The following is a 12,054-nucleotide window of genomic DNA, read 5'->3' on the forward strand; positions in this document are numbered from 1 at the left end:
CGTTTTGGCTTTTCAAGATGCTTAATGTTTCTTTCAATGTAGGTGTGCATCCTGGAGCTTAACATACCTGGAGTTATTTTCACATCAATTCTGTGTTGAGTATGACCGTTCTATAGATTACAGTTCAGAGACTAAAAATGTCACAACTGCAGGAAGGCACAAGTTAGGTATCTATTGCAGATTTCACAGAATTGTAGGATGGTTAAGGTTGGAAGGCATGTCTGGAAGTCACAGGAGCGTGTAGAGCCTGTGACTATGTCACATGACTTTGGAATATCTCTAAGGATGGAGACTCCACAACCTAAGTGGTGGTATGACCTTGCTTCCGTGGTTTATTTGGCTAAAAAAAAAAAATCAAAAAACTTTGTTACTCAAAAAGTAACTGCTAATGTGTGAACTAATAGTCCATGTAAGAGTTCTTGAATATATTTTTTGTTTGATATGGATTAGACTCTTTAAGGATTTATTTCTTTTGCTTGCTCGCAGACAGTCTTATCCCAATTATTTCCTAATGTAACCTGCTTAGCAGCTATGCATATAGTCAATATTCCAGAGATCTACCTGGGATTTTTAAATTGTTCATTTAAGTAGTGTTGCCACCCCCCCCCCCCTTTTCTTTTTAACTGAGTTAGAAAATAAGCAGGTTTTCTTTTAATGTTTGAAAAGTTGTTCAAGTTCTCAAGTATAGAAAAGTTCTCAAGTATATTGACAATATACTTGAGAATAGCAATTCTCAAGTATATTGTCAATGCTAATGTTTGCTGGAACAGCAGATGGGTATACTGACATTATGGTTGGTGTTATCTAAAAAATAACCCCAAGGTACTGTAGTCTGGACAATAATGTATGTCAGAAAGGAAGTGAATGATAAGGATAATGGTTAAACCTGCAAGTATTGGGGCAGTTTAGCTCATTTTAGGCCTTTCATATGGTACATGTTAATACTTTCAGTGGGCATGTAAAACTTCTGGAATTTCCAACTGCATCTTTTCTTTTCTTTCAGATAGTAAATCTTATAGAAGAAACTGGACACTTTCATATCACAAATACAACCTTTGACTTTGATCTTTGTTCACTGGACAAAACCACAGTCCGTAAACTACAGAGTTATCTGGAAACATCTGGAACCTCCTGAGGATTCAGCGTATGGCTGCATCAAAAACTGTTCTTTAAATGACATATGCAGAGCGATGCGACCAAAATGGAGGGAAGAAAAACAAAAACCTCTTCAGCTTTTATTTTTCCATAAAGCCAGTCTCTTGATAAGGGAGAGAAAAAGTGACCAGACTCAGAGGACCACTCTTCTCAAGAAAAAAATGCTCTGGAAGAGTTTGCCTGGATAGCCTTGAAAAACAAACACAGAAAAACAAACAAAAATACTTGTTCTTAATGAATGTGTATGATATCATGTATCTCTCTCTGTGGTGTTCAATTCCACAAGATGAATGCATGTTCAACACACTGCCTTACTACATAGCTGATCTATTTATTATTGCATACATGTATCCTAAAGTCAATGAGTCATTGAGTGACACTACCAGATATTGCAAGTAATGAGGCCACTTGTGTGCTCTTTTGATGCAGTACTTTCACAAGCCTAGTTACCTTATTCATATTAAAAAGCCACTTCTGGCTATGTTTCTTTAGTCAATTAAAACACTACAGTCTTGGTTCCACCTCTACAGTTCCAGGAAACAAGATACAAACTTGGCAACCAGACAGTGGTCCTGTATTTCTTTTCCTGTCTGCCACAGTGGGTTGGACCACAAGAAGTTGGACTGCAGGTCCTTAATTCTGTCCACTTACTGATATTGACCATGGTTAGAAAGTGCACCAAATAGGTTCATATGACTTGCTGTCTAGCCTCAGTGAATAAACCAGTAAGACTTTAACAAAAAAATGTTATGTATACTGTCCTGAATCTGGCAACTCTTGCAGTCTACATTCTTGTCTGTTTAAATGTTGCAAAATTAAATATATATTTGAGTGAAGGTGTTCTGGAAGAGCTCATCATCAAAGAAAAAAGTACTGGTCCTGTCTTTAAAGAAAATGTTGTAGAAAATTCTTAATTTGGAGCTATTTATTACTTTGAGTTTCAACACTCTTCTGCTGCCAGTATGTGACTCACTTCTACCATAAAACCTTCTGCATAACATTTTTGTTTGTTCCTGTAGTATAAGATCTGCTTAGTTTGTTTTGGGGATTTTTTCTGATTTAGTTTGTTTTTTTACAACTGCTAAATTAAAACCTTTCATCTGAAAAGGAAAAAAATGTTGTTATACAGTTAAATATTGGAATAAATACATGTATGATATCATCTATATGTGTGTGTTTATATATACACATGTACCACACCTGTATATATATATATATATACACACACACACACATGCATATATGCTTTTTAAGCTTTCCAGATTTTGGTATCTGTTCAATAACCTCATTGTGTTTCCAGAAGAATTTCTTGTCTATAAAGATTAGTATTCTTTCATATAATCCATTATTTCTTAAAATCAGGATCCTTGTTTATGCCTGATCAAATGAGAGGATGTGTACTCAATTTCACATCAATGATTCATGCTCTCATATTGCTGATGGTTTCTTGATGAAATCATCACCATTATATTAAAAATCCAAATTCCTAAATGAAAAGAGAAAATTATTTTAAAAATACTTCTGGATGCAAAGGTTTATTCAGGTTTACCAGACTAAAAAATGTATCTTGTTACTAGACAGGCCAGTATGTCATGTGTATGCTTATATGCCACATGTAGTCTCTATGTGTAGAGCTGAACAGTAGTATCTTTATGACTTACTGTTTCATGTGCACAGTTTGTGCAGCACTGAAAAACTATTGGGGTTATTTCTTATTCAGATGATAAATCTTAATACTGTTTCTTTAAGTCCAAAGAAAATTTTACACTTTACTCTTTTTGAAAGGGCAGGATACGTATTGGGTTGGGGGGCTTTTTCTTATTTAAAATGTTGTTTGATCATACTCCGCAGGAAGTCCTCCTTAGGCTTCCGAAGAATAAGTGTACTTTTTCAGTAATGTTATGACTCTTATTGATGATTGGCATGAAGCATACTTGAAGCGTTATGTTGTTCTTTTAAGTCCATGTCTTAATGTGCAATTGGGGAGGGGTTGAATGAGCGGGAGTGTAATGTTAACTTTACTATTGACAGAAGGCTGGTGATGATGGGGAAGGGAAAAGGGGTGCATGTAAAGGGGATAAACTTCAATTTTTATTGATTGTTTTATATAAAAATGTTTGGTAATCTAAAAGCAACCTTAAAAACCTTTGGTCTACAAATGTGTGTTCAACTTTCCTGTCTTTTAGTTATACCAGATGTATATGGAAATTTGTCCATTTAGACTTTTCTAAGTAAGTCTTGTGGTAAAGACTCATTGAGTTTCAGAAGGGGATACTTCTAGTACGACTATTGCACTGTTTTTTTAGAAATGGTGAAATGAATCATTTTACCCTTAAAGTACCAGATAAGCTTTATTATACACTGAGAACAGGGGTGGAGGAAAAGAGAAACTAGGTGAACAGGCATAAAAGGGAGATGACAACAATTACAGTATCGAATCAGTGCTGAATTTCATGCAATCTTTGAATCATCCTAATCTTTTAAATTTTCTAATACAATGAGAGAGAGAAGAAAATAAATTGTTGGTGTCAATGTGTGTTTTGACTTTTTCACAAAACTCTGATAGAAACAGAGCGACTAAGTTTTGATCTAAATTTTAAAGTTAGCTATTTTCATCTAATTTTGTATATGGAAACAAAATAAATCTATGTTCACTTAATTTCAGACATTCATATTTCTCTTAAAGGAAAAACAAGAAGATACCCTTCCATGTATTTTAACATCTATGCGCATTGATCTTTGGGATGGGTTAAAGTGTTTTGGCAACAAATGTTTTGGAGTTTTACATAACATAAAGCTGTTTAAAACATTTATATGAAAGAATTTGGACCAGACAGACTGAGATCAGCAGTAAATTCCAATATCTAAAGTAAGTTTCAGCATGAGTGACTGTTACTAGAGCTGTAGCTGTATCCAGTAGCAAAGGCAACTTTCTCACTAGTAGCTTTCCTCCACAGAAAGTGGATGTCCAGTTGGGTAGACTAGCTTTAGGTTTTCTTCTTTTTTCTTTTTTCTTTTTTTAACAAATTCTAATCAGCTGAGAGGCTTTACAAAAATTCAGTATGGTACATATTTGAAGGCCATCTCAGTCCATGCTAAAGAAAAAGAACTAGAAAGGGTGAAGGGGCCTTCTTTCCTCCTCTCATATACTGAAGTGAAGAGAGTCTTCCAAGGTAAAAGTAAACCCATGTTCAGTCTTCAGCCTTTGGACTGTAAGAAGTGGTTGATCATTTCTCTCTCTCTTCGTTGGTTTGGTGTTTTTAGGAGAAGTCTATGCTTTCAATTTCAGAAACAAAATGTGCACAGTACAGTGCATTTGGAGAGCCCAGTATATTTCTATTAAAGTTTCTTTTTGTCTCTGGGAAGGAAATTACAAGTTCTTGGGTTTCGCCTGACCCATTGTTCTTCTTTCCCATTCTCACAGTGAAATAAAGTACTTTCACAATCTAGTTTGAGTGCTTGGTCCTTACTTGGTATAATCTTCCTTTCCCAGAAGCTATACCAGTGTTTTGGGGTCTCATGAATGACCCATTGATTTCAAGACCTGTCACTTAGTTTGCAAAATTGATGGGAAAGCTGTAGAATTGTCTGAAGTGAAAGCTACCCCGTTGATTTGTTTGTATACATTATCTTACTCCAGACACTGCTCTCATGGTAGGATGTTTGATTTGTTCATGTATAGCATATCCCATCTTTTACCACTTGCAGTTTAATTACAAACTCTTTTAGTAAACTCTTATTTCACTGTACAGAGCCTGTTTTGTGTTTGCTCATTGGTCCATGGTTTGCAGAAATTAAGTGTCACAAAACTTTTGTCAGGTTTTCAGCCACAGCAGGAGCTACAAAAATAAGCAGTGAAATAAGACATGTTCCAAAGTTTAACAAGTGTGAGGCATATGTTTTTATGAGCCTTGATAGTTCTCTTAATTGTCAAGCAGTGTAGAGTAGAATGCAGTGTACACCAGGAAGCTTCTCTGTACGCTGTACGAAGAAGCTCTACTGCTGGGCATAAAAGCCTTACTAACAGATGATGGGGACTCAAACATGTATCTGCAGTGCTTTTGTGCGTGCTTGGAAGTTAATCAGTGCATTAACGCTACTAAACCAATGACGTTTACAAGGCTGGCTCAGTGTCTGGAGAGATAAATTAACATCAAAGCACACTCACTGTAAGGGCCTTGCATTTGATTGAGCAGCAAGAAATGCCACTGTGACTAGACAGGAAAGAGAAGTATTACCACAGTGAGAACAAAGCCCTGGGGTGTGGGGTGGAGTGGGGGGAAAGACAGAAAAAATGGTGTAAAGAAGAGGTACAGTAATACAGCTGCTTTGGTTTGCTACTGTAAAATCTGGTGGAGTTGTTGCTGGTTAGGGACAGAGGGAGATTGCGATTGCAGCAACATAAAACCAGCTCTTATTTTTTGGGATTGTAATGTCTGTTTCTCATTTAGTTCAATATTGCATCTGACTTGCATTCTATGTTTCACCTCAGCTAGACTGATTGTACTGCAAAATTATAATCTTGCATTTTTCATTTACTTTTAATTTTTCCATTCTGGCAATTTGCGTGAAGTCAAGTGTAGGCCTGTGGATGCAGCAGATGTGTTTTTATGATCATTCAGTACAATTCTGGAAGTAACCATTTCCTGAATCTTCCATCAAATGGGTTATGCATTTTCCTATGTTCCTTCAGAGAACTGATGCCATTAAGCTTGGATTTCTGTTAGTAAACTTCACCCTTCTCATCACAGCAAGGAATAAATTATTACCTTTTACCATTGCTCACAGAGACAGAATGCAATGTCTGAGTCCTATTTTAGGAAAGAGTGGATTTGTGAAGATGTCAGTTACAGGTTTTTAGTAAGACCTAGAAATAAAGCCTATCTCTTTAAAGGAGGAAAAGAAGGACAGAAAATATTTGCTAAAATTATTTCTATTCTGACCATGCTGGGGTTTTCCTACAATTGCATTCCTCATTCAAATTGTTAAGCATCTAATAGGTAGCGACGACATACAAACCATTAAAGAATCAAAGGAATTGAAAATACAAGTAAGTTTGTATTAAAATCCTGGCTGTGCAAGGAATAAGGTCATAATGCTGATACTGCTTTCAGTGCAGGGCAGACATTCCTAGCACATGTGGTTTGTGTATCCTCAACTGAGTGGGTGGTCTAGAATGGTGCAAAATGCTGCGGGAGGGCTTAGTTTTTGAGTGGTGCAGAGGAAACATTCATGATACACTCAGCCAGTACCACATAGGCTATCCAAGTTGAAGCAGTTTTCTTTCAGCTTTCATGAGCAGCTATGTTTTCACTTTGCCTATTCAGCTAAACATTTTAATTTTTTTTTTGCAACTCTGTTAGTCCCCAGCTGTAAGTTCTGTGCTTGCTTGGCATCTGGTTAGGTTTGGGGTGGGGTTGTTGTGATGTGGCTGTTTCTTTGGGAAGGGCACAAGACAAAAGGGAAACATGGTAGTGACTCCATTTTTATTATTACTATTATTATTATTGGTATTATTTTCTACTTCAGTCCAACAATATAAGCCACTGAAATGTTTTCTCTCAAAAAATGTCTTGCACGTAAGAATTTAATACTGCTTTCATTAGTTTTTGGTTTTGCTAGCACAGTGTATAGTAAGTAAGTGGATGAATTAAGAATAAGCTTCTGTGAGAGTGGACATGTCTAAGGTCAAGATGTGGCTTGATGGTCTTTTGGACCACTGCAAGCAGGGCAGCCTAGCAATGCTGTTTTTGTTGTTATTGTAGAAATGCGGGAATCTCAGCCTGTATATCAAATGAAGTAAGTGATTACAGCACTCAATTATTTTTTTACTATCTTTTGTTTGAAGTCGAACATCTGCTCTCAACTTAGGTAAAAACGAGTGTCTGCTGGGATTTTTCTGTGCTGAGCAGCCCTTTCTCTTTGCATTGTCACAGATATAACGATAGGTTGCTTTAATAGGCACTTTCTGCTCTCTTGCAACAGTGGAACAGAATTCTGCAGTGCCTTGGTTTAAGCTGAATTATGTTTACGTTTAGCCATGATGCTGGTTGCTCAGATGAATTTTCTTTATCCTTTACTCTTTTGTGGTTACATATTAGTATTTGCAGGGGGGGTGGTGGGGGAGGAAGGGGGAGAGAGAGTTGTTCTCTTTCCATGTATGCAATGTCATCTTTCTTTCCTGATTCACATTCTGCAGATAATGACTCGAACAATACAACATCAAGCTCAAGCTCTTCCCAAGACAATGTGATGCATTAAACATCTGCTGAGCCTTTGGTGGCCTAAATCAACAGTGGATTTACAGTTTCTTCTTCAAAAGGAATTAAAGCCAGGAAAGCAAGATTGATTCAGTTTCACAAAATTTTTGAGGTTAGAAGGGACCTTGAGAGATCAACTGGTCCAGCTCCATGGTTTCTGCTTAAATATCCCATTGGGCTTTTGCCAGATTATTTGGGAAGCTCTCTGTGTTGGCCCTTTCTCAGGAGCTGAGTGTTCAATTAAACTAAATGTAGCTTGAGCATCCAGGCACACTTTTACAAGCCTTATGTCACTGTTCCTTTAAGAATAGGCTTTCCTTCTTCCTGGATAAGTAGTTTCTATCCAAGGACCAAAGCTGGTACAGATCTCCCCCTATTCACAAGAAATGGAAATAATTTTAAAGGAGCCTTTTCAACAATTTCGATTTACTGCCTAACAGTCCAAATGGCCCTGGCTGGCTCTGGATTTTATACTAATGATAAGTTTTCTTCTATATAATTAATAATGCACATACTGTATCATAGAATGATAGGTTGGTTTCTGTTGGAAGAGACTGCTAAAAATTACCTGGTTCCAACCTCCCTGCCATGGCCAAGGACACCTTTCACTAGACCAGTTTCCTCAGAGCTCCATCCTCTGGCCTTGAACATCTCCAGGAATGGGGTATCCACAATTTCTCTGGGCAACCTCTTCCACTGCCTCACTACCCTTACAGTCTAGAATTTCTTCCTAAAATCTAATACTACCCTTTTTCAGTTCAAAACCATTGCCCCTTGTCCTGTCACTATAGGCCCTAGTAAAATGTCTTTCACTGTCTTTCATATAAGCCCCCTTTAGTTATGGGAAGGCTGCTATGAGGTCTCCCCAAAGCCTCTTCTCCAGGCTGAGCAACCTCGACTCTGTCAGCATGTCTTCACAGAAGAGGTGCTTCAGACCTCTGGCCATTTTCATGGCCCTCTCGGGACCTCTCCTGTGCTGGGACCCCAGAGCTGGATGCAGTGTTCCAGGCTGGGTCTCAGGAGAGCAGAGCAGAGGGGCAGAATCCCCTCCTGGTCCTGCTGCCCACACTGCTTTGGATGCAGCCCAGGATGTGGTTGGGTTTCTGGGCTGTGAGTGCACATTGTCACATCACATCCAGCTCTTTGTCTCTCAGTATCCCCAAGCCCTTATCCTCAGGGCTTCTCTCACCCCATTCTTTGCCCACCCTGTACTTGCACTTGGGATTGCCCTGACCTTGGTGCAGAACCTTGTACTTGGCCTTGTTCAACTTGATGAGGTTTGCCCAGGCCCACCCCTCAGGCCTCTCACAGTCCCTCTGGATGCCCTCCAGTGTGTTTACTGCACTGTTCATATTGGTGTCACCTGGAAACTGCTGAGGATGCACTACCTGTTGATGTACATATTAAATATTGTTTGTCCTGCTCCAGACCCTTGAGATTTGTGACAGTAACAATTTGTTACTGGTACATTGAGGACTGTAACCCTTTAGATGTGGCCTTCCAGCCAATCCTTTGGCCAGTAGCAGTCCATTCATCAAACCCACATCTTTCCAATTTAGTAGCAAGAATGCTATGAAGGACTTCTTATCAAAGGCCTTGTAGCAGTCTAGGTAAATGGCATCCTTAGCTCTTCCCTTCTCCACTGATGCAGCCACTCCACTGTAGGAGGGCATTAGCTTAGGCTTGATCTGCCTTTAGTAAAAACATGTTGTCTGTCTCTAATCACCTCCGGACCTTCCATAGGTATTGACATATCTTCACATGAGATCACCCTTGAGTGTTCTCTTCTCTAGGCTGAACAGTCTCACTTCAGCAGCATGCTTCACTGGGCTCCTGTGCCTCTGTCATTGTGGTGTGATGATCGATTCTGAAATAACAGTTGAAAGAGTTGATAATGCTGTGTTTTGTCCCAGACAACAAACACATGTGATTTACAGTCTTCTTTGTAAGACTTATGTGGCTGTCGGGAAGGTATTTATTTGCAGGATCAAGGTCTTAATGGTAGAATCACAAGGCGGCCTTCAGAATTCCTACTAAACATGTAGTGTATGTAGCATAGGAGAACTTAAGGGGATGGCATGTAATGTGGCTGTGCCACCATGGCTGAATAGGCAGTGAGCCTCTCCAACACCATGGTAAACTTCCAATTGTTATTTCTTAAAAGGCAGCAGATATAAAATCTGACTGTCCAACCACAATGGTTACTGTGTTATCTTGAACTAGTAATGGTTTTGACATTTGTTTTATGGTAGCTTTGGTTAAATAATGAATCTGTGATTTCTGAAAGGGAACTCTTGGAAATAGAAGGAACTGATTGCACATTCTAGAATTTAGTGGGATCCTATTTTAGTTAATAGGATTGCAGTAGTGATAAAGACTTGTTAACTTTCCTGGAAAGCTCCTGAATGCTTTTGTTTTGCCACAGCCTGATGGTTTTAACTTCTTTCTAATCCAAGGCTCTGTTCTGTCTAAGTGGAGAAAAAAAACGATAGGTGCATGAGGTAGAGTGTGTAGGTTAGCAGAAAGCAAAATAATGTAATATTTTAAATAGGAAGGGACTTGGAAAGCTCTCCAGTTCCAGTTTCTGCCCAGAGCAAGTTCAGATGGAAGGTTTACACCACCAGGCAACCCAACTTCCCTGTGCCTTGGCTCCACTGCTAGGCTGTCTTCACAGGCAAAAAGCTTCACCATATCTCCAGCCTGAGCCTCTCATGTGTGAGCTTGGGCTGCTGCCTGTTACCCTTCCACCATGCACTGCTGTGAAGAGCCTGACTATGTCTCCTCCATCCTCTCCTCTCAGTGCCCCCAAAGTCATCTGTCCTCCCAACTGAGCCAGCCCTGATCCTACAGGCTCTCTTTGCAGGGAGAGCTCGAGCCCCAACATCTTGGTGGCCTTCCCTCAACTCTCACCAATCTGTCAATGCTTTTCCTGTATTTAAAGCAGTATTTCTTATGTGGTCTGATCAGAGAGAAGAGGGGATGGTCTGTGGCTCTCACATTCTACACAGCTGCACCTGTTCAGCTTGCTGCCTGGCTGTTCCTCCAGAGCTGCTCCCCAGATTCAGTCTGCAGTGCTGCAGCACTCTGCCTTCCACAGCAGAGCTAAGCATTTGTCCTTGTTAAATTTCACAGGGTCACCCTCATCCCTTTCCTCCCACCTGACTAGGAGGAGGAACTATTTGACTACAGGCCCCCCAGCTTGGTGTCATATGCAAAGCTGAGGATGGTGAACTACATCTCCTGCCTTGAGATACTGATAAAGGTGTAAAACAGGACAGATCCCAACAAACTCTTGGGGAATGCCACCCCTAACCAGTTTCCAGCTTCAGCACAAATCACTAATGACCAGCCTTTACACCTAACCACTCAACTACTTTTTTACTCATGTAGCTGTCTCTCCACCCAGATCTGAGTACAAATATGGAAATACCATGGCAGAATCGGTTGGTTACGAAGGCTGTGGTAAATGACATCCACAACTCTCACTTCTACTCATGGTAAATGCATGATGTTGTTACTTGCCACAACCGCCACCTTCATAGGCCTGAAAGAAATTTCCTAGAGGATTGACTACTTGAATTTTTCAGAAACAGATGATAACTAGCTTGTAGCTCACCAGATCACCCTTCTTTTCAGTTTGTAAGGAGTAGGTACTACATGTGCCTTTCTGTAGTCATGAGCTGTCAAGATGTTAGAGTGTATCTGTGCTAGGGTGTCAGCCAGCATTCTTAGCATATTTTGGTGTGTTCTTTCAGGTCCTATGCATGTATGGGGGACAAGATTGCTCGAGAGATGTTAGAAGTCCTCACTGACACCCAGAATCTCCTTTCTTCCTGGAACCCTGTCCATAGACATGCAGGCTTTGGAGACCTTTCAGCAAAGTCCAAGGTGAAGAAGACACTGAGCATCCCACAATCTTATCCATGGCCAGTAAAAATATGGATAATTTTGAGTGGGACAATTATCAGACCATAAAGCTTAACCATATGTAGTCTGACCCATGGCTGCTGTGCAGTTTAGAGTAGGAAAAACATCCAGTCTGGAGCATTTCTTCCCATGAACGGGGGTGCCAGGAAACCAGTTACAAGGATTTTCTGTCTCTTCCTATTGTCAGAGCAGCACAAAGGGTCTGGAAGAGAGCTGGGGGTGCAGTCTTTATCCGAAGAGATATAAAAAGATAAATAATTCCTTGAGTTTTAGTGGCTTTTTTTCCCCTCATTCTCTCTTAAGACAGCTCTCTTAAGAAAACTAGACTTCAAATATGAAGCCTAGTTCTTTTAATGAAACAACACCAATTTACACATTGTTATACAAACTTAAGCTGATGAATCAAATATAAGGATCGTTTAGCAACAAATTCTATGTAATATAAAGTCTTAAGAGGACTATGGTCTTCTTTGAACTTTCTCTGAAAGATCAAGGACTTATGGGAGGTTGCACTTAAAAACTTCTGGACAATATTTTTTTAATGCTAGGAAGTTCTCCAAACAGTGAGGATCATTGCTTTAGTAACTTCTTTTACCATAAAAGGTGAAATGTAAAACTGGAGTGAAGCTATAGAAAGACTTGAAGAAATCCAGGCTGATGATATGATAAGTAGGATTCGTAAAACCCAGTGGAAGTATTTGTTTGGCTCCAG

General features: G+C 39.5%; 1 protein-coding gene across 2 annotated transcripts in view; it reads left to right on the forward strand.

Moving 5' to 3' along the window:
• Window positions 1–4,604, forward strand: part of MLLT3 (MLLT3 super elongation complex subunit) — a 125,636-nt gene extending 121,032 nt beyond the window's left edge. For both annotated transcript variants that reach the window (XM_085041947.1, XM_085041946.1), the window contains one exon: window positions 1,004–4,604. In XM_085041947.1, coding sequence (XP_084898073.1) covers window positions 1,004–1,135 — 132 coding nt within the window. In that variant the 3' untranslated portion in view covers window positions 1,136–4,604. The remainder of the gene's footprint in view (window positions 1–1,003) is intronic.
• Window positions 4,605–12,054: the final 7,450 nt, after the last annotated feature.

The sequence above is a fragment of the Lichenostomus cassidix genome, chromosome Z, assembly GCF_008360975.1.
Source record: "Lichenostomus cassidix isolate B80296 chromosome Z, HeHo_3.0, whole genome shotgun sequence".
NCBI lineage: Eukaryota > Metazoa > Chordata > Aves > Passeriformes > Meliphagidae > Lichenostomus > Lichenostomus cassidix.